The sequence below is a fragment of the Pseudophryne corroboree genome, chromosome 8 (assembly GCF_028390025.1).
Source record: "Pseudophryne corroboree isolate aPseCor3 chromosome 8, aPseCor3.hap2, whole genome shotgun sequence".
In the NCBI taxonomy this organism is placed as follows: domain Eukaryota; kingdom Metazoa; phylum Chordata; class Amphibia; order Anura; family Myobatrachidae; genus Pseudophryne; species Pseudophryne corroboree.
In genome coordinates, this window is record NC_086451.1 from 274,922,167 (window position 1) to 274,949,520 (window position 27,354).

Sequence of the window (27,354 nt, forward strand, 5' to 3'; positions counted from 1 at the left end):
CTGAGGTAAAAGGCTCCTCTAAGGAGGTGCTAGAGCGGATAAGTGTGTGGGAGGGTGTCTCCGTCAACAACGCCGACACCTGTTTGGATATGTGTAAGTGCTGAGGTAAAATTATTGCACAAAAGGTTTGGGAACAGAAAGGAAATCTACCCTGGTCGGTCCCTATGTCACAGAGTCCTTCAGAGTCTATCTATGCTCACTATCCAAAATAACAAAGTATAGACACGGGGTTTAACTCCACTGTCGACTACGATAATGCAAAGTTACAGCCAAGAGGGCTAAAAGATATTCAATATATGATTATTGGAATAAAAGATAATTTGCATATCACTGATGACTCATCTGTCCCTGACATGAGAGTACACATGTTAAGGGGAAGAATGCTGAGGTAAATTTCCCTCCTCTCATGAGGAAAAAGAGCGGGAATCTCCAGACAAAAAAACGCAGCTTCCCACAAGAGAATTCTCAGGCTGTATCCTTTCCCCACTAGGGCCAGGATGTGTTGAGAATCTTCCCCTTGGGTGTATTGTTTGCACTAGCTATTCTCAGGGATCCTGCAGATAGTGTGCACATTCTAGTATACTACCCAGACCGGCGATTGTGTCGGCATGGGTTTATAGCGCTGTGGCAGCGTGGACAGGTACCTTATCAGCAGAGATTGAGACCCTAGTATGCATATAAATATTTTAAGATGCGGTCTTAAGTGATAGTTATATAATTATAAAGCATGCCCAAAGGGACATGAGTATACTGGGTCCTAGAGACAAAAGCTATGTCGATTTCTGCTTGACGTGTCCTGTAGAATATACATTGGACAGATGATGCCGACTTAAGAGGCATATGGAAGGCTGAGGATTGTGTGCAGAAAGGTTCTCGGGCCTGGTCTCCACAGCTATAGCTGGTAATTCTGATATTTTGCCTTATATTCCTGCACAGCCTAGGAAAGCACGACATTATTAAATGCAGCTTTTCGAATAAAGAAACAAGAAAGTCTGAGGTGCGTCCTTTCTTGTCAGAGCCGGGGGCAGAGGAAAGAAGCTGTACAACACAGCTAGTCCCCAGGAACAGAAGTCCTCCCCGGCCTCTACAAAAATCCACCGCATGTCGCTGGGGCTCCACAGGCGGTGGGGACACGCCTTCGTAAGTTCAGCCACAAGTGGGTTCACTCCCTGTTAGATCCCTGGGCAATAGAAATTGTATCGCAGGGATACAGGCTGGACTGTGAGAAGATGCCCCCTCACCGAGGACCCGGCGGGCTTCCCCCCAAGAGAGGGAGCCAGTGTTAACTGCAATTCGTAAATTGTATCTTCAACAGGTGGTGGTCAAGGGTCCCCTCCTTCAACAAGAGGGTGTTATTATTCGACCATGTTATAATCCCGAAACCAGACGGTTCGGTTAGACCCATATTAATTTAAAATCCCTGAACATATACCTGAAAAGGTTCAGGTTCAAGGTGGAATCGCTAAGAGCGGCCATTGCAAGCCTGAAATGAATCGGGACATAAGGGATTGTCATTACCAATTTCACCAAGGTAATGGCGGATATGATGGTGCTCCTGAGGAAGCAAGGTGTCACTATTATCACATACTTGGATGATCTCATAAAAGCGAGATCAAGAGAGCAGTTGCTGGACAGCGTATCACCTTCTCTGGAAGTGAAACGGCAACACGACTGGATTCTATATATTCCGAAGTCGCAGTTGGTTCCTACAGCTCATCTGCCTCGCCTAGGCATGATCCTAGACACAGACCAGAAGCGGGTTTATCTCCCGATAGAGAGAGCTCAGGAGCTCATGACACTGGTCAGGAACCTATTGAAAACCAAAACAGGTGTCAGTGCATCACTGCACTCGAGTCCTGGGAAGGATGATGGCATCATACGAGGCCATCCCCTTCGGCTGGTTCCATGCAAGGACAATGGAACTTACTGGACAAGTGGTCCGGATCACATCTTCAGATGCATCGGTTAATCACCCTGTCCCCCAGGGCCAGGGTGTCTCTCCTGTGGTGGCTGCGGAGTGCTCACCTTCTCGAGGGCCGCAGATTCGGCATTCAGGACTGGGTTCTGGTGACCACATATGCAAGCCTCCGAGGGTGGGGGGAAGTTACACAGGGAAGAAAATTCCAAGGTTTGTGGTCAAGCCAACAGACTTGCCTTCACATCAATATCCTGGAACTAAGGGCCATATACAACGCCCTAAGTCAAGCGGAGTTCCTGCTTCGCGACCAACCGGTTCTGATCCAGTCAGACCGCAGGGGCTCATGTAAACCGCCAGGGCGGCACAAGGAGCAGGGTGGCGAGGGTAGAAGCCACCAGAATTCTTCGCTGGGCGGAGAATCAAGTAAGCGCACTGTCAGCAGTGTTCATTCCGGGAGTGGACACGACCTCCACCCGGGAAAGTAGTGACTTCATCAGGAAGTCTTCACGCAGTTTTGCAAATTGATGGAAACTGCCTCAGGTGGACTACATGGCGTCCCACCTCAATAAAAAGATAAAAAAGGTTTTACGCTGGGTCAAGGGACTCTCAGGCGATAGCTGTGGTCGCACTAGTAACACCGTGGGTGTTCCAGTCGGTCTATATATTCCCTCCTCTTCCTCTCAGACCCAAGGGCTGAGAATTGTAATAAACGGAGGAGTGTGAACAATATTCTTTGCTCCGGATTGGCCAAGAAGGACTCGGTACCCGGAACTGCAAGAAATGCTCTCAGAGGACCCATGGCCTCTGCCTCTCAGTCAGGACATGTTGCAACAGGGACCCTGTCTGATCCAAGACTTACCGCGGCTGCGTTGGACGGCATGGCGGTTGAACGCCGGATCCTAGCGGAAAAGGGCATTCCGGATGCAGTTATTCCTACGCTGATAAAGGCTAGGAAAGACGTGACAGCAAGACTTTTTCACTGTATATGGCGAAAAATAAGATTTTACTTACCGATAAATCTATTTCTCGGAGTCCGTAGTGGATGCTGGGGTTCCTGAAAGGACCATGGGGAATAGCGGCTCCGCAGGAGACAGGGCACAAAAAGTAAAGCTTTTCCAGATCAGGTGGTGTGCACTGGCTCCTCCCCCTATGACCCTCCTCCAGACTCCAGTTAGGTACTGTGCCCGGACGAGCGTACACAATAAGGGAGGATTTTGAATCCCGGGTAAGACTCATACCAGCCACACCAATCACACCGTACAACCTGTGATCTAAACCCAGTTAACAGTATGATAACAGCGGAGCCTCTGAAAGATGGCTTCCTTCAACAATAACCCGAATTAGTTAACAATAACTATGTACAATTTATGCAGATAATCCGCACTTGGGATGGGCGCCCAGCATCCACTACGGACTCCGAGAAATAGATTTATCGGTAAGTAAAATCTTATTTTCTCTATCGTCCTAGTGGATGCTGGGGTTCCTGAAAGGACCATGGGGATTATACCAAAGCTCCCAAACGGGCGGGAGAGTGCGGATGACTCTGCAGCACCGAATGAGAGAACTCCAGGTCCTCCTTAGCCAGAGTATCAAATTTGTAAAATTTTACAAACGTGTTCTCCCCTGACCACGTAGCTGCTCGGCAAAGTTGTAATGCCGAGACCCCTCGGGCAGCCGCCCAAGATGAGCCCACCTTCCTTGTGGAGTGGGCCTTTACAGATTTAGGCTGTGGCAGGCCTGCCACAGAATGTGCAAGTTGGATTGTGCTACAGATCCAACGAGCAATCGTCTGCTTAGACGCAGGAGCACCCATCTTGTTGGGTGCATACAATATAAACAACGAGTCAGATTTTCTGACTCCAGCTGTCCTTGCAATATATATTTTTAATGCTCTGACAACGTCCAGTAACTTGGAGTCCTCCAAGTCACTTGTAGCCGCAGGCACTACAATAGGCTGGTTCAGATGAAATGCTGACACCACCTTAGGGAGAAAATGCGGACGAGTCCGCAGTTCTGCCCTGTCCGAATGGAAAATCAGATATGGGCTTTTGTAAGATAAAGCTGCCAATTCTGATACTCTCCTGGCAGAAGCCAGGGCTAGAAGCATGGTCACTTTCCAAGTGAGATATTTCAAATCCACCTTTTGTAGTGGTTCAAACCAATGAGATTTTAGAAAGTCCAAAACCACATTGAGATCCCACGGTGCCACTGGAGGCACCACAGGAGGCTGTATATGCAGCACTCCCTTAACAAAGGTCTGGACTTCAGGGACTGAAGCCAATTCTTTTTGAAAGAAAATCGACAGGGCCGAAATTTGAACCTTAATAGATCCCAATTTGAGACCCATAGACAATCCTGATTGCAGGAAATGTAGGAATCGACCCAGTTGAAATTCCTCCGTCGGAGCACTCCGATCTTCGCACCACGCAACATATTTTCGCCAAATTCGGTGATAATGTTGCACGGTTACTTCCTTCCTTGCTTTAATCAAAGTAGGAATGACTTCTTCCGGCATGCCTTTTTCCTTTAGGATCCGGCGTTCAACCGCCATGCCGTCAAGCGCAGCCGCGGTAAGTCTTGAAACAGACAGGGACCCTGCTGAAGCAAGTCCCTCCTTAGAGGTAGAGGCCACGGATCTTCCGTGATCATCTCTTGAAGTTCCGGGTACCAAGTCCTTCTTGGCCAATCCGGAACCACTAGTATCGTTCTTACGCCTCTTTGCCGTATAATTCTCAATACTTTTGGTATGAGAGGCAGAGGAGGAAACACATACACCGACTGGTACACCCAAGGCGTTACCAGCGCGTCCACAGCTATTGCCTGCGGATCTCTTGACCTGGCGCAATACCTGTCCAGTTTTTTGTTGAGGCGAGACGCCATCATGTCCACCATTGGTCTTTCCCAACGGGTTACCAGCATGTGGAAGACTTCTGGATGAAGTCCCCACTCTCCCGGGTGAAGATCGTGTCTGCTGAGGAAGTCTGCTTCCCAGTTGTCCACTCCCGGGATGAACACTGCTGACAGTGCTATCACATGATTCTCTGCCCAGCGAAGAATCCTTGCAGCTTCTGCCATTGCACTCCTGCTTCTTGTGCCGCCCTGTCTGTTCACATGGGCGACTGCCGTGATGTTGTCCGACTGGATCAACACCGGTTTTCCCTGAAGCAGAGGTTCTGCCTGGCTTAGAGCATTGTATATTGCTCTTAGTTCCAGAATGTTTATGTGAAGAGACGTTTCCAGACTCGTCCATACTCCCTGGAAGTTTCTTCCTTGTGTGACTGCTCCCCAGCCTCTCAGGCTGGCGTCCGTGGTCACCAGGATCCAATCCTGTATGCCGAATCTGCGGCCCTCCAATAGATGAGGACTCTGCAACCACCACAGAAGAGACACCCTTGTCCTTGGAGACAGGGTTATCCGTAGGTGCATCTGAAGATGCGACCCTGACCATTTGTCCAACAGATCCCTTTGGAAAATTCTTGCGTGGAATCTGCCGAATGGAATTGCTTCGTAAGAAGCCACCATTTTTCCCAGGACTCTTGTGCATTGATGTACAGACACCTTTCCTGGTTTTAGGAGGTTCCTGACAAGCTCGGATAACTCCTTGGCTTTTTCCTCCGGGAGAAAAACCTTTTTCTGAACCGTGTCCAGAATCATCCCTAGGAACAGCAGACGAGTTGTCGGCATTAACTGGGATTTTGGAATATTCAGAATCCACCCGTGCTGTTTTAGCACTTCTTGAGACAGTGCTAATCCCATCTCTAGCTGTTCTCTGGACCTTGCCCTTATTAGGAGATCGTCCAAGTATGGGATAATTAATATGCCTTTTCTTCGAAGAAGAATCATCATCTCGGCCATTACCTTTGTAAAGATCCGAGGTGCCGTGGACAATCCGAACGGCAGCGTCTGAAACTGATAGTGACAGTTTTGTACAACGAACCTGAGGTACCCCTGGTGTGAGGGGTAAATTGGAACGTGGAGATACGCATCCTTGATGTCCAAGGATACCATAAAGTCCCCCTCTTCCAGGTTCGCTATCACTGCTCTGAGTGACTCCATCTTGAACTTGAACTTCTTTATGTACAGGTTCAAGGACTTCAGATTTAGAATAGGCCTTACCGAGCCATCCGGCTTCGGTACCACAAAAAGAGTGGAATAATACCCCTTCCCTTGTTGTAGAAGAGGTACCTTGACTATCACCTGCTGAGAGTACAGCTTGTGAATGGCTTCCAAAACCGTCTCCCTTTCGGAGGGGGACGTTGGTAAAGCAGACTTCAGGAAACGGCGAGGTGGATCTGTCTCTAATTCCAACCTGTACCCTTGAGATATTATCTGCAGGATCCAGGGATCTACCTGCGAGTGAGCCCACTGCGCGCTGTAATTTTTGAGACGACCGCCCACCGTCCCCGAGTCCGCTTGAGAAGCCCCAGCGTCATGCTGAGGCTTTTGTAGAAGCCGGGGAGGGCTTCTGTTCCTGGGAAGGAGCTGCGTGTTGCTGTCTCTTCCCTCGACCTCTGCCTCGTGGCAGATATGAATAGCCCTTTGCTCTCTTATTTTTAAAGGAACGAAAGGGCTGCGGTTGAAAAGTCGGTGCCTTTTTCTGTTGGGGAGTGACTTGAGGTAGAAAGGTGGATTTCCCGGCTGTAGCCGTGGCCACCAAATCTGATAGACCGACTCCAAATAACTCCTCCCCTTTATACGGCAAAACTTCCATATGCCGTTTTGAATCCGCATCGCCTGTCCACTGTCGCGTCCATAAAGCTCTTCTGGCCGAAATGGACATAGCACTTACCCGTGATGCCAGTGTGCAGATATCCCTCTGTGCATCACGCATATAAAGAAATGCATCCTTTATTTGTTCTAACGACAGTAAAATATTGTCCCTGTCCAGGGTATCAATATTTTCAATCAGGGACTCTGACCAAACTACCCCAGCACTGCCCATCCAGGCAGTCGCTACAGCTGGTCGTAGTATAACACCTGCATGTGTGTATATACTTTTTTGGATATTTTCCATCCTCCTATCTGATGGATCTTTAAGTGCGGCCGTCTCAGGAGAGGGTAACGCCACTTGTTTAGATAAGCGTGTTAGCGCCTTGTCCACTCTAGGAGGTGTTTCCCAGCGCTCCCTAACCTCTGGCGGGAAAGGGTATAATGCCAATAATTTCTTTGAAATTATCAGCTTTTTATCAGGGGCAACCCACGCTTCATTACACACGTCATTTAATTCTTCTGATTCAGGAAAAACTATAGGTAGTTTTTTCACACCCCACATAATACCCTGTTTAGTGGTACCTGTAGTATCAGCTAAATGTAACGCCTCCTTCATTGCCAAAATCATATAACGTGTGGCCCTACTGGAAAATACGGTTGATTCGTCACCGTCACCACTGGAGTCAGTGCCTGCGTCTGGGTCTGTGTCGACCGACTGAGGCAAAGGGCGTTTCACAGCCCCTGACGGTGTTTGAGTCGCCTGGACAGGCACTAATTGATTGTCCGGCCGCCTCATGTCGTCAAACGACTGCTTTAGCGTGTTGACACTATCCCGTAGTTCCATAAATAAAGGCATCCATTCTGGTGTCGACTCCCTAGGGGGTGACATCCTCATATTTGGCAATTGCTCCGCCTCCACACCAATATCGTCCTCATACATGTCGACACACACGTACCGACACACAGCAGACACACAGGGAATGCTCCTAACGAAGACAGGACCCACTAGCCCTTTGGGGAGACAGAGGGAGAGTTTGCCAGCACACACCAAAAGCGCTATATATATATATCAGGGATAGCCTTATAATAAGTGCTCCCTTATAGCTGCTTTGTTATATCAAAATATCGCCATAAATTTGCCCCCCCCTCTCTGTTTTACCCTGTTTCTGTAGTGCAGTGCAGGGGAGAGACTTGGGAGCCGTCCTGACCAGCGGAGCTGTGAGAGGAAATGGCGCCGTGTGCTGAGGAGATAGGCCCCGCCCCTTTTCTGGCGGGCTCGTCTCCCGCTATTTAGAGAAATCAGGCAGGGGTTAAATATCTCCATATAGCCTCTAGGGGCTATATGTGAGGTATTTTTAGCCTTTATATAGGTTACATTTGCCTCCCAGGGCGCCCCCCCCCCAGCGCCCTGCACCCTCAGTGACCGCGTGTGAAGTGTGCTGAGAGGAAAATGGCGCACAGCTGCAGTGCTGTGCGCTACCTTTAGAAGACTGCAGGAGTCTTCAGCCGCCGATTCTGGACCTCTTCTGACTTCAGCATCTGCAAGGGGGCCGGCGGCGCGGCTCCGGTGACCATCCAGGCTGTACCTGTGATCGTCCCTCTGGAGCTTGATGTCCAGTAGCCAAGAAGCCAATCCATCCTGCACGCAGGTGAGTTGACTCCTTCTCCCCTCAGTCCCTCGCTGCAGTGATCCTGTTGCCAGCAGGAATCACTGTAAAATAAAAAACCTAGCTAAACTTTTTCTAAGCAGCTCTTTAGGAGAGCCACCTAGATTGCACCCTTCTCGGCCGGGCACAAAAATCTAACTAGAGTCTGGAGGAGGGTCATAGGGGGAGGAGCCAGTGCACACCACCTGATCTGGAAAAGCTTTACTTTTTGTGCCCTGTCTCCTGCGGAGCCGCTATTCCCCATGGTCCTTTCAGGAACCCCAGCATCCACTAGGACGATAGAGAAATAGGTTGCTTGGTGTGTGGCCGGGAAGGCCCTACAGAGGAATTCCAGGGGGGTCGATTCCTGCACTTCCTACAGTCAGGAGTGACTATGGGCCTAAAATTAGGATCCATAAAGGCCAAGATTTCGGCCCTATCCCTTTTTCTCTCAAAAGAACTGGCTTCACTGCCTGAAGTTCGGACGTTGTTACAGGGGTGCTGCATATTCAGCCCCTTTTGTGCCTCCAGTGGCACCTTGGGATCTTAACGTGTGTTGGATTCCTAAAATCCCACTGGTTTGAGCCACTTAAGACCGTGGAGCTAAAATATCTCACGTGGAAAGTGGTCATGCTTTTGGCTTTAGCTTGGACTAGGCGTGTGTCAGAATTGGCGGCTTTGTCATGTAAAAGCCCATATCTGATCTTCCATATGGAAAGGGCAGAATGGAGGACTCGTCCCCAATTTCTCCCTAAGGTGGTATCATCGTTTCATTTGAACCAACCTATTGTGGTGCCTGCGGCTACTAGGGACTTGGAGGATTCCAAGTTGCTGGACGTAGTCTGGGCCCTGAAACTTTATGTTTCCAGGACGGCTAGAGTCAGAAAAACTGACTAGCTATTTATCCTGCATGCACCCAACAAGCTGGGTGCTCCTGCTCCAAAGCAGACTATTGCTCGCTGGATCTGTAGCACGATTCAGCTTGCACATTCTGCGGCTGGACTGCCGCATCCTAAATCAGTAAAAGCCCATTCCACGAGGAAGGTGGGCTCTTCTTGGGCGGCTGCCCGAGGGGTCTCGGCTTTACAACTTTGCCGAGCTGTTACTTGGTCGAGTTCAAACACTTTTGCAAAATTCTACAAGTTTGATACCCTGGCTGAGGAGGACCTTGAGTTTGCTCATTCAGTGCTGCAGAGTCATCCGCACTCTCCCGTCCGTTTGGGAGCTTTGGTATAATCCCCATGGTCCTTACGGAGTACCCAGCATCCACTAGGACGTCAGAGAAAATAAGAATTTACTCACCGGTAATTCTATTTCTCGTAGTCCGTAGTGGATGCTGGGAGCCCGTCCCAAGTGCGGACTCTCTGCAATACATGTATATGGTTATTGCTTAACTAAAGGGTTATTGTATGAGCCATCTGTTGAGAGAGGCTCAGTTATTGTTCATACTGTTAACTGGGTATAGTTATCACGAGTTGTACGGTGTGATTGGTGTGGCTGGTATGAGTCTTACCCTGGATTCCAAATCCTTTCCTAGTAATGTCAGCTCTTCCGGGCACAGTTTCCCTAACTGAGGTCTTTCTTTTAAGAGTGCCCAGTCTCCTGTGGAGCCCGTCTATACCCCATGGTCCTTACGGAGTACCCAGCATCCACTACGGACTACGAGAAATAGAATTACCAGTGAGTAAATTCTTATTTTTAGAATATATGCCATAATGACGTTAGAATGTTTGATGCCCAACAAGTGCCAAAAAAGACTCCGCAACAATGGGATAGCAACAATGGGGTTAAAAAAAATAATAATACATCTATGAAAATGTTTTATTGTTTTATTTTCAGGACAGTAAACGTGGAGTATATGATTTATTCTGCACACTGAGAAGTAAGTAAATATGTATCTTAAAGGCACGCTGCCTTCCTTTTAAGCAAAAAGGTTACATGACTATTTTGTTTTTGCCTAACCATATTCTTTTATCTCCTCCCTGAGTTATTTGATCAGGCTCATTAAAGCCGTTCCCAACACAATAACTTTGGGGCATGACCTAGAATCAGACAATAGGGAGGAGTTATTCATTAAGTGTGAGGCCAGTCTGGAGGTCCAAAATATGGCACAAGATAATGATGTGGCAGACAAATCAGTAGTGCATACACTTTCTCCTGTACAAAGTGCAATGGCGTTACTATGGTTTCAATGAAACAATTACTTCTGTAATACACAGTATGTGCTTAAAACTATAACATTCTACAAACTGTAAATGAAGTAACCCTAATATTTGATCTCAATAACTAGATATTGAACTTACATGAACATAAAGGTCTTCCAAATCAATTAAATTCTGTTGTAAGAGAACAGCAGCAACTCTGTATAAAGATGAAGGGGTCTCTCCATTAGGTTCCTGAAAAATGAAGTACACATTTAGTGAAAAAAAACGGGAAAGTGGTATATTTTTAAGGCTGTAGGTAGGCGGTTTCAAGATAAATCATATGGTTTACCTGGTAAAACTTGAACTTAAATCCAAGGATGTGGCAGAGTGTCTGAGGCTCACACATGCCCATATAAGATTCAATTAACGGCACAAAAAAGTCATCATGGTCTGGTCTGCACTGGTACACTTCCAAGATGATATCCAAAACTCTATTTGGGTCCAGATTAAAACATCCTATGTAAAAGTAAAAACAATTACACAACTGCAAAACGTTTTACCAAATTCCAAGTTGTACATGTTAAAACTTAAAGTTGGGGGAGCTTTATAATAGCAGTAACTGAGGGTAGCATGACATTCTGTCTGTAGTGATTGTATTGGGTTGGGTACGCGTTACCGGTGGCCGGGATCCAGGCCGCGAAATGCTGACGGGGGAGACGGGAGTTAGGCGAGTGAGAGGGAATGGTCCCTTGTAGTTAGCATGCAGACTGTCGGGATTTTCAGTGGTCGGGATGTAGGGGTAGGGTATTGTGTTAGTCCCATAACTATATCTCGTTCTATACAAATAGATCTTGATGAAGAGCGATCCATGTATCGGGTCAGTATGTGTGCAGTAGATTGTACTTTCTATTTTACGCACTATGAATTGGAAATAGATAATTTTAGTATGAAGACAGAGGGGGGAGTGGAGGGTGCGGGGAGGGGGGGGGGGGAAGGGTGAGAGGCAGTGTAATCATGGTCTCAGTAACAGAATAAATTGGTTCTTGTGGCAATCTGATGTCCAGTACAGTAGTGTGTTTTGACTGCACAGATATAGGTAATAAAGTTTTTGCTACTGTCCCAGCAATGAACACAATATTACATGTGGTTTTACGCTTTTCTGTAACCAGTACGCATATTAGTAGCATAGTTTTATAAAAGCACTGGACAAAAGGAAGATACTACTGAAGATCCAGCAAGGTAAGTCTAATTGAATTTAGTTATTCCACAAATTGCAGTGACAAATAAAGCACATAAAACCTCTTTACAATTTGGGCTGGTGTTTTTAATGCTTCCTTTGTTCTATCAAGCCTCTCTTCCTTCATACATGCAAAGAGACAATGTTTGGATCAAGTTTTTAATGGACCAAACAACCATGTTTTTAGTGGTTACCATTTAACCCGTCAGCTCCAGTCAGAAAAATGAATGAAGAAAGAAAGAAAGAAAGAAAGAAAGAAAGAAAGAAAGAAAGAAAGAAAGAAAGAAAGAAAGAAAGAAAGAAAGAAAGAAAGAAAGAAAGAAAGAAAGAATGTAAGGGGGGGGCTGTTACGCACCACCAGGTAGGGTTAGGTTTAGGCTGCGGGGAAGGAGGGGATCGGAGGGTTGGGTCAGGCTGCGGATGAGGAGGGTTAGGGATAGAAAACTAGTAGGTGTGAGGATCCTGAGCGTTGGAATGCCGATGGCGGTATTCTGACTACCGGCATCCTAAGCACCGGGATCACGGTACCATCTCAGTTTATACACGAACAAACATGTTAATTATGGACAGGCATAGGGGGTCTATTTACTAAGCCTTGGAGAGGCTTAGTAAATAGTGCCTGCAGTACAACCAATCACTGCTGATCGGTTCTCACATCACCAAGTCCAATGCCACGCATCAAATTGACTTGTGTAAAGCACAGAGACACTGGACTGTGGAGCAGCGGATGCGTGTTCTGTGAAGTGACGAATCACATGTCTGTTTGGTAGTTAAATGAGCAAATCTGGGTTCGGCAGATGCCAGGAGAACATTACCTGTCTGACTGCATTATGCCAACTGTGAAGATTGGTAGAGGAGGGATAAATGGCATGGGGCAGTTTGTTAGGGTTTGGCCTATCTTAATGCTTTAGCATACCAAGACATACTGAACAATGCTATGCTTCCAACTTTGTGGCAACAGTTTGTGGGAGACCCTTTTCTATTCCAACATGACTGTGCCCCAGTGCACAAAGGAAGGACTATAAAGACATCCTTTGTGGAGTTCAGTGTGGGAGAACTTGACTGGTTCGCACAGAGCCCTGACCTCAACCCTATCGAGCACCTTTGGGATTAACTGGAAAGGAGATTGCGAGCTATGCCTTCTCGTCCAACCTCTGCCAGACCTTACAAATGCTCTACAGAATGAATGGGCACAAATTCCCACAGAAACAATTCACAATCTTGTGGAAATCCTTCCAAGAGTGGAAGCTGTTCTAGCTGCAAAAGGAGGACCAACTTCATATTAAAGTATATATGTATTTGCATATAATGTCATTACATTATATGGTGGTGTAATGGTCAGGCGTCCGAATAATTATGTCCATAATGAATTAATGTAATTTTTTTTGTCTTGTTTTCAATAGCATCTTGTTGGATAGGTTTTAAATAATTGTTCTTAACCTAATGTAATCATAAAAAAAACTAGACAATTTCTGAGAGGTTTTGGGGTAAAAAATATTAGCCAGTTAAGTGGTTAATAAAGAGAAGTCAAAATAAAAGCAACAATAACTCATAGTGGCTGCCTTACCAATTAGGGATTTTATATTTTCCAGGATCGAATCACTTCTTATATTCACAGACAGATCTTGCCCGAGCTCTGCAATAAGCTTTGCATAGCCTTCATTTTCCTCTCTTAATAAATTGAATTTCTGTTGCTTATAACTAGAAAGGAGAAAAACAAATGATTACTAAAATGAGAGACAACCATGCACTTTCTGGGAGCTTGTGTACTTCTCAAAAGCAATCTTTTGTATAGAAACAAAATGGAAGAAAAAAAAACAATTAAATACAAGTAGGCCATTCATAGCAGAACATGCCAGGAACTGTGGATGCTAGTCTTAGGCCGTGTACACACGGTGAGATTCGGACTTATCCGATTCTCACTGTGCGACGGGGGGCCGGGTCGGCACTTAGCCAGTATCGCAAGCACATAATGAGTGTGCTTGCGATCCTGGTTCTGTGTGATTTTGGCTAAGTGTCAATCCTGACTATCTTTTCTATAGAGATAGTCAGGATTGACTTGCCTGCACAGCCTATTTTTTCGGCCGATGCCGACCGCGCGGGGCCGCGCATCGGTATCGGATCGGGATCGCAAGGTGACTGTCACCTTGCGATCTGCACTATCTTTTCTTCCGATTCTGACTATATAGTCAGAATAGGAAGAAAAGATCTTACCGTGTGTACACACCTTTAAGGGTGTGTACACACGGTGAGATAAATCTGTGAGATTTTGACTATATAGTCAAAATCTTATGAAAAGTTAGTGCATATCTCACGGTGCTAGGGAGCTTGCGATACAGATTTGATCCCGATGCGCGCTCCCGTGGGGTCGGTGTCGTAAGGGTGTGTACACACGGTGAGATTTTTTCTTAAGATTTTGACTATATAGTCAAAATCGTAAGAAAAGTTAGTGCAGATCGCAAGGTGAAAGTCACCTTGCGATCCCGATGCGCGGCCCCGCCAGGTCGGCATCGCAAGAAAAGATAGGCTGTGCAGGCAAGTCAATCCTTGCTAGATCGGTGTCCTATCTAGTTCATCTCACATGTCAATGACATCTCACATAAGCCAAAATCGTAAGCACACATAGTACAGATCTCAAGAAAAGTTAGTCAAAATCTGTCCTATCTGGCCTCCGGGGAGTTCAAGGGAAATCGCAAGTAAAAATAGGACATAGCAAGGATCTCACCGTGTGTACACACCTTAAGGCTAGATAGACTGTGCAGGCAAGTCAATCTTGACTATCTAGTGTACAATCTAGTACAAAGTATAGTCAAAATTGGCACTTAGTCAAAATCGTACATAAAATCTCAAGCACAGATAGTCAAAATCTGTACAATCTGTGCTATCTGGGCTCTGGGGGAGTTCAAGGGAAATCACATAGTCAAAATCGAACATAGCAGGTATCTCACAGTGTGTACACACCCTTACTATCCCATCTGCTGTGAGAAGCTTACACAAAAATCATAAACCATTCAGATGACATTTGCCTGGGGAGACTGTGTTGTAAACACCAGAAAACAACAGGCATAGTAATATTTAGGACAACTCAGGTCTGTAGGAACATTTCTTTTCAGCTTGTTTTTCTGTTAAAAGGTCTAAAAGTCATTTTACGTCACCAGCTCAAAGATGGACAACACTCTGGAGGAAGACCATCATACATTTAATCTAACATGTCAGCACAAAATAAGCAAACAATATAAAACTTGTATTTCATTACTTGTGAGCAGTTTAGAGTAATCCTTCATTAAAGGAATGGTGCTCCCTGATATTTCTGTATGGCTGTTACCCTTTCTGTAGGATTGGACCCAAAGAAATCCCACCATTGCAGCATAATATACATTACAAAAAATATACACATTGTGTGCATTGGATTATAGGTGCGACTACTCTGTTTCATTTATAATCCTTTTACATACGCAGCAAGTATCCAGGATTCGCAGATGAACGTGCATCGACCCAGTTTTTTGGTATGTGTTAAAGCAAACTACAGTAGGTCCACGACCCTGCTCTTTACCAGGGTCGGGCTGAGACCTGGGAATTTGCCAGCTTGATAGACCCAGCAAATTTCTGGGACGCTTGCAGAGGCGTTTCTAGAGAGGAGGGGACCCGTGTGCAGTCTCTGTGTGTGGGCCCCCGCCTCTCCTGTAGCTGGCAGCACCGGTTAGCGCTCTGAGCACTGAGACTCTGTCACAGTGTCAGAGTGTACAGAGCATGCGCAGGACTCCGGAAAAATGGCTGCCGCACCATTGTTTTTGGAGCCCTGCGCATGCGCTGTAGACTCTGGCACTGTGCCAGAGTCTCTAGTGCTCAGTACACTGCTAGCAGCGGCAGTGCCGACTATGGGAGCAGAAGGGACCCACACACAGTCACCAATGGACACTGTAAAGGTAAGTAAAGAGGAAATGTGTGCAGTGTGTGCGGTGTGGGCCCCCTCTGGACCCAGGGGCCCGTGTGCACCGCACACGCTGCACCCATTAGAGATACGCTACTGGACGCATGTGTTTAACAGGTATTGCAAGCATCTTGGACTTTAAAAAGATTTTTAATTAGACTAGCATGTATCACTTTACAAAGCCAAACAGTTCTTCAAAGAAGAAAAAAAAAAAAAAATGTACATAACAACTGTACATTTTTTAGGCTGCAAAAGGAAGGGCATATAAAATGCACTTTTATCTTCACCATTATCCATGTTATGAGTCATGTGACCGGTGTTCGGGATCCCGCCAGTCACTATACCAACGCCAGAATCCCAATCTACAGCCAGCCCAACAGTCAACTTGCCAACTAATAGGGACTATTCCCACTCGTGTCCACGACACCCATAGATCCAGGGGTCGGTATGATGACCTCTGATCTCCTGATACCAACCTATTAGAATGTTCATGAGCAAGGCAATGAGAGCCTACTTAAAGTTCTTGAAACAAGACAAGTGAGAAGAAAATAAGATTTTACTTACCGATAAATCTATTTCTCATAGTCCGTAGTGGATGCTGGGGACTCCGTCAGGACCATGGGGAATAGCGGCTCCGCAGGAGACAGGGCACAAAAGCAAGCTTTTAGGATCACATGGTGTGTACTGGCTCCTCCCCCTATGACCCTCCTCCAAGCCTCAGTTAGGTACTGTGCCCAGACGAGCGTACACAATAAGGAAGGATCTTGAATCCCGGGTAAGACTCATACCAGCCACACCAATCACACCGTACAACTTGTGATTTGAACCCAGTTAACAGTATGATAACAATGAAGTAGCCTCTAAAAAAGATGGCTCACAACAATAATAACCCGATTTTTTTGTAACAATAACTATGTACAAGTAATGCAGACAATCCGCACTTGGGATGGGCGCCCAGCATCCACTACGAACTATGAGAAATAGATTTATCGGTAAGTAAAATCTTATTTTCTCTAACGTCCTAGTGGATGCTGGGGACTCCGTCAGGACCATGGGGATTATACCAAAGCTCCCAAACGGGCGGGAGAGTGCGGATGACTCTGCAGCACCGAATGAGAGAACTCCAGGTCCTCCTCAGCCAGGGTATCAAATTTGTAGAATTTAGCAAACGTGTTTGCCCCTGACCAAGTAGCTGCTCGGCAAAGTTGTAAAGCCGAGACCCCTCGGGCAGCCGCCCAAGATGAGCCCACCTTCCTTGTGGAATGGGCATTTACAGATTTTGGCTGTGGCAGGCCTGCCACAGAATGTGCAAGCTGAATTGTACTACAAATCCAACGAGCAATAGTCTGCTTAGAAGCAGGAGCACCCAGCTTTTTGGGTGCCTACAATATAAACAGCAAGTCAGACTTTCTGACTCCAGCCGTCCTGGAATTATATATATATATATATATATATATATATATATATATTTTCAGGGCCCTGACAACGTCTAGCAACTTGGAGTCCTCCAAGTCCCTAGTAGCCGCAGGCACCACAATAGGTTGTTTCAGGTGAAACGCTGACACCACCTTAGGAAGAAACTGGGGACGAGTCCGCAGTTCTGCCCTGTCCCGAATGGAAAATCAAATATGGGCTTTTGTAAGACAAAGCCGCCAATTTTGACAATCGCCTGGCCGAGGCCAGGGCCAACAGCATGGTCACTTTCCATGTGAGATATTTCAAATCCAGATTTGAGTGGTTCAAACCAATATGATTTGAGGAATCCCAACACTACGTTGAGATCCCACGGTGCCACTGGAGGCACACAAGGGCTGTATATGCAATACTCCCTTGACAAACGTCTGGACTTCAGGAACTGAAGCCAATTCTTTCTGGAAGAAAATCTATAGGGCCGAAACTTGAACCTTAATGGACCCCAATTTGAGGCTCATAGACACTCCTGTTTGCAGGAAGTGCAGAAATCGACCTAGTTGAAATTTTTTCGTGGGGCCTTCCTGGCCTCACCCACGCAACATATTTTTACCACATGTGGTGATAACGTTGTGCGGTCACCTCCTTCCTGGCTTTGACCAGGGTAGGTATGACCTCTTCCGGAATGCCTTTTCCCTTAGGATCCGGCGTTCAAAACCGCCATGCCGTCAAACGCAGTCGCGGTAAGTCTTGGAACAGACAAGGTCCCTGCTGGAGAAGGTCCTTTCTTAAAGGCCGATGCCACGGTTCCTCTTGGAACAGACATGGTACTTGCTGAAAGCAAATCCCTTCTTAGCTCCCGAGGCCATTAGTCCTCTGTGAGCATCTCTTGATTTTCCGGTTACCAAGTCCCTCTTTGCCAATCCGGAGCCACGAGTATAGTTCTTACTCCTCTATGTCTTATAATTCTCAATACCTTGGAAGCATAGGAGGGAACACATACACCGACTGTTACACCCACGGTGTTACCAGGACGTCCACAGCTATCGCCTGAAGGTCTCGTGACCTGGCGCAATACCTGTCCCATTTTTCGTTCGGGCGGGACGCCATCATGTCCACCTTTGGTCTTTCCCAACGGTTCACAATCATGCGGAAAACTTCCCGATGAAGTTCCCACTCTCCCGGGTGGAGGTCGTGCCTGCTGAGGAAGTCTGCTTCCCAGTCGTCCACTCCCGGAATGAACACTGCTGACAGTGCTATCACATGATTTTCCGCCTAGCGAAAAATCCTTGCAGTTTTGCCACTGCCCTCCTGCTTCTTGTGCCGCCCTTTCTGTTTACGTGCGCGACTGCCGTGATGTTATCCCACTGGATCAATACCGGCTGACCTTGAAGCAGAGGTCTTGCTAAGCTTAGAGCATTATAAATTTGCTCTTAGCTCCAGTATATTTATGTGGAGAGAATTCTCCAGACTTGATCACACTCCTTGTGTGACTGCTCCCCAGCCTCTCAGGCTGGCCTCCGTGGTCACCAGCATCCAATCCTGAATGCCGAATCTGCGGCCCTCTAGAAGATGAGCACTCTGTAATCACCACAGGAGAGACACCCTTGTCCTTGGATATAGGGTTATCCGCTGATGCATCTGAAGATGCGATCCGGACCATTTGTCCAGCAGATCCCACTGAAGAGTTCTTGCGTGAAATCTGCCGAATGGAAGCGCTTCGTAATAAGCCACCATTTTTACCAGGACTCTTGTGCAATGATGCACTGACACTTTTCCTGGTTTTAGGAGGATCCCGATTAGCTCGGATAACTCCCTGGCTTTCTCCTCTGGGAGAAAACACCTTTTCCTGGACTGTGTCCAGAATCATCCCTAGGACCAGCAGACGTGTCGTCGGAACAACTGCGGTTTTGGAATATTTAGAATCCACCCGTGCTGTCGTAGAACTACTTGAGATAGTGCTACTCCGACCTCCAACTGTTCTCTGGACCTTGTTCTTATCAGGAGGTCGTCCATTTTCTTTGAAGACGAATCCTCCTTTCGGTCATTACCTTGGTAAGGACCCGGGGTGCCTTGGACAATCCAACGGCATCGTCTTGAAACTGATAGTGACAGTTCTGTACCACGAACCTGAGGTACCCTTGGTGAGAAAAGGCAAATTTTGGGACATGGAGGTAAGCATCCCTGATGTCCCGGGACACCATATAGTCCCCTTGTTCTTTGCTATCACTGCTCTGAGTGACTCCATCTGGATTTGAACCCTTGTAAGTGTTCAAATTTTTCAGATTTAGAATAGGTCTCACCTAGCCTTCAGTACCACCATATAGTGTGGAGTAATACCCCTTTCCTTGTTGTCGGAGGGGTAATTTTATTATCACCTGCTGGGAATACAGCTTGTGAATTGTTTTCAATACTGCCTCCCTGTCGGAGGGAGACATTGGTACAGCAGACTACAGGAACCTGCGAGGGGGGAAACCTCTCGACATTCCAATCTGTACCCCTTGGATACTACTTGTAGGATCCAGGGGTCCTGTACGGTCCCAGCGTCATGCTGAGAACTTGGTAGAAGCGGTGGAGGGCTTCTGTTCCTGGGAATGGGCTGCCTGCTGCAGTCTTCTTCCCTTTCCTCTATCCCTGGGCAGATATGACTCTTATAGGGACGAAAGGACTGAGGCTGAAAAGACGGTGTCTTTTTCTGCAGAGATGTGACTTAGGGTAAAAAACGGTGGATTTTCCAGCAGTTGCCCTGGCCACCAGGTCCCATGGACCGACCCCAAATAACTCCTCCCCTTTATACGGCAATACATCTTTGTGCTGTTTGGAATCTGCATCACCTGACCACTGTCGTGTCCATAAACATCTTCTTGCAGATATGGACATCGCATTTACTCTTGATGCCAGAGTGCAAATATCCCTCTGCGCATCTCGCATATATAGAAATGCATTATCAATATTTTTAGTCAGGGAATCCGACCAAGCCACCTCAGCTCTGCACATCCAGGCTGAGGCGATCGCTGGTCGCAGTATAACACCAGCATGTGTGTGTATACTTTTTAGGATATTTTTCAGCCTCCTATCAGCTGGCTCCTTAAGTACGGCCCTATCCGTAGATGGTACCGCCACTTGTTCTGATAAGCGTGTGAGCGCCTTATCCACCCTGAGGGGTGTTTCCCACCGCGCCTTAACTTCTGGCGGGAAAGGGTATACCGCCAATAATTTTCTATCGGGGGAAACCCACGCATCATCACACACCATTTAATTTATCTGATTCAGGAAAAACTACAGGTAGTTTTTTCACCTCACATATAATACCCTTTTTTGTGGTACTTGGAGTATCAGAAATATGTAACACCTCCTTCATTGCCCTTAACGTGTGGCCCTAAAAGAAAATACGTTTGTTTCTTCACCGTCGACACTGAAATCAGTGTCCGTGTCTGGGTCTGTGTCGACCGACTGAGGTAAATGGGCATTTTACAGCCCCTGACGGTGTTTGAGACGCCTGGACAGATACTAATTTGTTCGCCGGCCCTCTCATGTCGTCAACCGGCTTGCAGCGTGTTGACATTGTCACGTAATTTCCATAAATAAGCCATCCATTCCGGTGTCGACTCCCTAGAGAGTGACATCACCATTACAGGCAATTTGCTCCGCCTCCTCACCAATATTTTCCTCATACATGTCGACACACACGTACCGACATACAGCACACACATAGGGAATGCTCTGATAGAGGACAGGACCCACTAGCCCTTTGGGGAGACAGAGGGAGAGTTTGCCAGCACACACCAAAACGCTATAATTATCCAGGGACAACCTTTATATAAGTGTTCCTCCCTTATAGCATTTTAATATATATACATATCGCCAAATCAGTGCCCCCCCTCTCTGTTTTAACCCTGTTTCTGTAGTGCAGTGCAGGGGAGAGCATGGGAGCCTTCCCACCAGCCTTTCTGTGAGGGAAAATGGCGCTGTGTGCTGAGGAGAATAGGCCCCGCCCCCTTTTCGGCGGGCTTCTTCTCCGGAGTTTTAGATATCTGGCAGGGGTTAAATACATCCATATAGCCTCAAGGGCTATATGTGATGTATTTTTCGCCATACAGGTATTATACATTGCTGCCCAGGGCGCCCCCCCCCCAGCGCCCTGCACCCTCCGTGACCGCTGTGTGAAGTGTGCTGACAACAATGGCGCACAGCTGCAGTGCTGTGCGCTACCTGATGAAGACTGAGAGTCTTCTGCCGCCTGGTTCCGGACCTCTTCATCTTCAGCGTCTGCAAGGGGGGTCGGCGGCGCGGCTCCGGGACGAACCCCAGGGCGAGCCCTGTGTTCCGACTCCCTCTGGAGCTATGTCCAGTAGCCTAAGAATCCAATCCATCCTGCACGCAGGTGAGTTGAAAATCTCTCCCCTAAGTCCCTCGATGCAGTAAGCCTGTTGCCAGCAGGACTCACTGAAAATAAAGAACCTAAAAACTTTTTCTAAGTAACTCTTTAAGAGAGCCACCTAGATTGCACCCTTCTCGGCCGGGCACAAAAACCTAACTGAGGCTTGGAGGAGGGTCATAGGGGGAGGAGCCAGTACACACCATGTGATCCTAAAAGCTTGCTTTTGTGCCCTGTCTCCTGCGGAGCCGCTATTCCCCATGGTCCTGACGGAGTCCCCAGCATCCACTAGGACGTTAGAGAAAAGAGGACAGAAGTGAAGAGTATAGCAGAGAATTGGTAGATCTTTCTGTCAGTGGACTGGTACTGTTATCTGGGACCATGGAAAAAATAGGATTTTGGTACCTACCGGTAAATCCTTTTCTCGTAGCCCGTAGAGGATGCTGGGGCCCACATTAGTACCATGGGGTATAGACGGGTCCACCGGGAGCCATAGGCACTTTCAGAGTTGAGAGTGTGGGCTGGCTCCTCCCTCTATGCCCCTCCTACCAGACTCCGTTTAGAAAATGTGCCCGGAGGAGCCGGTCACAGCTAGTGCCCAAGGAGACAACATACTTCGAGAGAAGGATTTTACACAGATAATGGTGAGATTCATACCAGCTCACACATACAAGGCACGTCAAGCCAACTAACTTGAACTACTCAGCAACAGCTGAAACATTACTTACCAAGTAACAATGCAGTACTCAACTAAAACGAAGTTTTACTGAACCAAATAACATTTGCAGGAAAACAAAATGCTGGGCGGGCGCCCAGCATTCTCTACGGACTTTTCTCTACGAGAAAAGGATTTACCGGTAGGGACCAAAATCCTATTTTCTCTTACGTCTTAGAGGATGCTGGAGTCCACATTACTACCATGGGGATGTACCAAAGCTCCCAGAACGGGAGAGAGAGCAATGAGGTTCCTGCAAAACTGATTGACTGAACTTCAGATCATCAGAGGCCAAAGTATCGAACTTGTAAAACTTTGAAAACGTGTTCGACCCAGACCAAGTTGCAGCTCTGCAAAGTTGCACTGCCGAGATACCCCGGGCAGCCGCCAAGGAAGACCCCACCTTATGAGTAGAGTGGGCCTTAAAAGATTTTGGACACGGCAGTCCTGCAGAAGAATAAGCGTTCTGCATAGTGAACCTGATCCAGCGAGAGATCGTCTGCTTAGAAGCAGGACACCCAATTTTCTTGGGATCATACAGGATAAACAGAGTCCGACTTTCTGTGACGAGAAGTTCTTTTCACATATATCTTCAGAGCCCTTACGACATCCAAGGACTTTGATGTAATTGAGGAGTCAGTAGCCACAGGGACCACAATAGGTTACTTGATATCAAATGCCGACACAACCTTTGGAAGAAACTGCTGACGAGTCCGGAGCTCGGCTCTATCTTCGTGGAAGATCAAGTAAGGGCTTTTACAGGATAAAGCCCCCAGCTCGGACACACGTCTAGCGGAAGCTAAGGCCCACAAAGTGACCGCCTTCCATGTAAGAAATCTGACCTCTACCTCCTGTAGAAGCTCAAACCAATCCAACTGGAGAAACTGCAACACCACGTTAAGGTCCCAAGGCGCCGTAGGCGGTGCAAAGGGAGGTTGGATATGCAGAACTCCCTTCAAAAATGTCTGAACCTTGGGCAGCCAATTGTTTCTGAAAGAAAATGGATAAGGCTGAAATCTGAACCTTCACAGATCCCAACCTCAGACCCATATCCACTCCTGCTTGCAGGAAGAGGAGGAAACGTCCCAGTTGAAACTCCACCGTATGAAACTTCTTGGACTCACACCAAGATACATATTTCTTCCAAATACGATGGTAATGTTTAGACGTTACCCCTTTCCTAGTCTGTATGAGGGTAGGAATAAACTTCTTTGGAATGCCCTCCTGAGCAAGAATCAGGAGCTCAACTTCCATGCCGTCAAACGTAGCCGCGGTAAGTCTTGATAGGCGAACGGCCCCTGCTGCAGCAGATCCTCCCGAAGAGGAAGAGGCCTCGGCTCTTCTTGCAGTAGATTCAGAAGGTCCGCGTACCAAACCCTTCTTGGCCAGTCTGGGGCAATGAGGATCGCATGAACCCTTGTTCTATTTAGGAGCTTTAGGATTCTTGGGATGAGTGGGAGTGGTGGAAACACGTACACTGACTGGAACCCTCACTGAGACACCAGGGCGTCCACTGCCACAGCCTGTGGGTCCCTCATCCTGGAACAATAACGCTGAAGCTTCTTGTTGAGACGAGAGGCCATCATGTCTATTTGGGGTAAGTCCCAAATATCTGTTATTTTCATGAACACCTCTGGATGGAGTCCCCACTCTCCTGGATGGAGATCGTGTCTGCTGGGGAAGTCTGCTTCCCACTTTTCTACTCCCAGAATGAAGATGGCTGGCAGTGTTAACGCGTGTTTTTCTGTCCAGAGGAGTATTCTTGTCACCTCTGACATTGCCGCTCTGCTCTTCGTTCCACCATGTTGGTTTATGTAAGCCAATGTTGTTACGTTGTCCGACTGCACTTGAATGGCCCGATTTCTCAGAAGAGGAATCCCGAACCTGCGGCCCTCCAGTAGGTGAGGCAATTGGAGCCACCAGAGGAGTGAAATCCTTGCCTGTGGCGACAGACGAATTCTCTGGTGCATGTGGAGGTGAGATCCCGACCACTTGTCCAGGAGATCCAGTTAGAAGGTCCAAGCGTGAAACCTCCCGTACTGGAGAGCCTCGTAAGAGGCCACCATCTTTCCCAATAGGCGAATACATTGATGAACAGACACCCGGGGTGGCTTCAGGACATCCCGGACCATAAGTTGTATCACCAACGCCTTTTCTTGCAAAAGAAAAACCCGCTGCCCTTCCGTATCCAGGATCATTCCCAGAAAATACAACCTCTGGGTTGGTTCCAAATGCGACTTTGGAAGGTTCAGAATCCAACCGTGACTCTGGAGCAGTCGTGTTGTGAGAACAATGGACCGCAGTAGCTTCTCCTTTGATGATGCCTTTATCAGCAGATCGTCCAGATACGGAATGATGTTCACACCCTACTTGCGGAGTAGAATCATCACTCCCGCCATCACCTTGGTAAACACCCTTGGCGCTGTGGAAAGGCCAAATGGCAGGGCCTGGAACTGGTAATGACAGCACAGCAATGCGAAGCGGAGATAAGCCTGATGTGGCAGCCAGATCGGAATGTGGAGGTACGCATCCTTGATATCCAGTGATACCAGGAATTCCCCTTCTTCCAGACCTGATATCACCGCCCTGAGAGACTCCAACTTGAACTTGAACTCCTTTAGAAAGGGGTTCAATGTTTTTAGGTTCAAAATGGGCCTGACCGAACCATCTGGTTTCGGTACCATGAAAAGATTTGAATACTAACCCTTGGTCAGCATGTGAGGAGGCACTGGCACAATGACCTGTGCCTCCCCCAGCTTTTGGACAGCGTCTTGTAGTACCGTGCTGTCCTCCAACAGAGCTGGTAAGCCTGACTTGAAAAAGCGATGAGGGAGACTTTGAAATTCCAGCCTGTATCCCTGAGACACAATATCTATCACCAAGGGATCCAGGCCGGACGATATCCAGACATGACTGAAGCGTCTGATTCTCGCTCCCACTTGCCCCACACCGGGGCGTGCAGTCCACCGTCATGCGGAGGACTTTGGCGTACCCGAAGCAGGCTTTTGTTCCTCGGAACCTGCATCGGCAGGTTTCCTGGACTTAACCCGACCACCCCTAAAGAAGGTATTGGATGTTCTGGCCTTTCTAGGCTTGTTAAGCCGAAAGGACTGCGTTGCAGCTAAAGAGAAAGATTTCTTCGGAGCAGGTGCTGCTGAGGGAAGAAACGGAGACTTACCCGCTGTAGCCGTGGATATCCACGCGTCAAGAGCTTCCCCAAAGAGAGCCTGACCTGTATAAGGTAGGGACTCCACATTTCTTCTGGATTCCGCGTTGGCTGACCAATGGCGCAGCCACAGCCCCCGACGAGCTGAAACAGACATGGAAAATATTTGCCGCAGCCATGGAACCCAGGTCTTTCATGGATTCTACCATAAAACCTGCAGAATCATGTATGTTGCGTAAATACGATGCAACGTCATCCCTATCCATCGTATCCAAATCCTCAAGTAAGGTAGCCGACCACTTCACTATTGCTTTTGCAATCCATGCACTAGCAATAGTGGGACGTAATATGGCCCCAGAAGCAGTGTACATTGATTTAAGCGTGTTATCAATTTTCCTATCTGCCGGCTCCTTTAAGGCGGTAGATCCTAGAACAGGCAAAACCACCTTCTTTGAGAGTCTGGACACAGATGCATCAACAATCTGAGGGTTTTCCCACTTTTTCCTAACCTCCTCAGGGAAAGGAAAAGCCACCTGGACCCTTTTAGGGATCTGGAACTTCTTCTCAGGGTTTTCCCATGCTTTTTCAAATATAGCATTCAACTCCTTTGACGTAGGGAAGGTTAGCGAGGCTTTTTTATTTTCAGTGAAAAAAAGCCTCCTCAACCTGCTCAGGTGTGGTATCATTAAAATTTAACACATCCCTGATAGCCTCTATAAACAACTGCACCCCCTTTGCAAGAGATGCGGACTCCCGCAACACATCCCCCATCACCATCTGTAGTGTCAGAATCGGTGTCCGTGTCGTCTTGTGTGACATGCACAAGCGCACTTTTGTGGGGGTATATAGCGGGGTGTCCTGAGGAACCAGAAACAGGCCACACAGCCATAGAGCTCTGTAATACCTGGGTTGAAGATTCATTACTTGCAACCCTGTCAGAAATCTCAGAAATCCAAGATCTGATAGAGGGAAACCACTCTGGTTCCCTTGCTGGTATCTGTGCTAAACCAGTGCTATCCTGATTACATACAATGGGATCATCCTGGGAGGATAACTCCTTTGCAGCATATGACGCAGTGTCCCTGGACATAGCTAAAGGAGACCACTAAATACTACACACACACACACACGTGGGGGCAGACAGAGTTTCCCCCCCAAGAATGGCAAGAGAGAGACAGAGATTGGAGCCAACCCACAGTACAGTGGTTTCAGAGAAGGGAGACCCCTTAATCAGCACAGACTGTGTCCCTTAATAGAATACAGCCTCCCCTCCCTTCTACAACCCCCTGGTACCGTGTACAGGCAGTTGGAGATGCTGTGGAGTGACCTGTTCTTCCATCCAGCGCTGTGCAGGCAGGAAAATGGCGCTGGAACGCTGCTGGGTCCGCTCTGAGAAGCTCCGCCCCCTTAATGGCGCTGTCTTCCCGCTCTTCAAGAATTTTACTGGCCTGAGGTAAAACTTGCTGGCCGAGATCCGCGGACCCTGACAGACTTGATGACCAGTGTGGGGGTCAGCGCTGGCCCAGGGATCCAAGTTTCACACGTGGAATGCTGTCACTCTGCTGGCCTTAGCTTCTGCTAGACGTGTGTCGGAGTTGGGGACTTTGTCTTATAAGAGCCCCTACTTGATCTTCCATGAAGATAGAACTGAGCTCCGGACACGTCAGTAGTTCCTACTGAAGGTTGTGTCGGCTGTCAAAGTCGAAAAATATTGTAATACATATGCCTTGTACTAACCCCATGCACATGCCCGCTGCTCGTGCACTCAGTCTGCCGTGCGTGCACATAACCGCAATTTGCGTAGGATCGCTCCGGCGATCATGCGCGTGATATGGGTATTTACGGCGGAGTTTGTGAGCGCGTAGAGGGTTATTAGAACATTACATATTTAACCCAAATAGTGTACATTTTAGATATAACTCCCCTACACCACATCAGCGAGTATTAATAGTTTAAACAGTTCCTGGACAAAGAGATTCACCTTTGCATGATAGGAAGGGTCAGATAAGGGTTGGAAGGTGATGTCTAGTATCCAGCTGTAGGGTATTTTGAGGGTAACATTCCGGTGTTGGTTAGAGTAAGATCGCATGTTCCTGCGT

General features: G+C 47.5%; 1 protein-coding gene across 3 annotated transcripts in view; it reads right to left on the minus strand.

The window, feature by feature from the left end:
- The window catches only part of THOC2 (THO complex subunit 2), a 479,267-nt gene that overhangs the window by 323,997 nt on the left and 127,916 nt on the right, over window positions 1-27,354 (minus strand). For all 3 annotated transcript variants that reach the window (XR_010183065.1, XM_063937241.1, XM_063937242.1), the window contains exons 7-9: window positions 13,223-13,356; window positions 10,768-10,934; window positions 10,578-10,670 (exon numbers count right to left, since the gene is read on the minus strand). Coding sequence is in view for 2 of the 3 variants with exons in the window: in XM_063937241.1 (XP_063793311.1) it covers window positions 10,578-10,670; window positions 10,768-10,934; window positions 13,223-13,356 (394 nt within the window). In the remaining variant the exon portion in view is untranslated. The remainder of the gene's footprint in view (window positions 1-10,577; window positions 10,671-10,767; window positions 10,935-13,222; window positions 13,357-27,354) is intronic.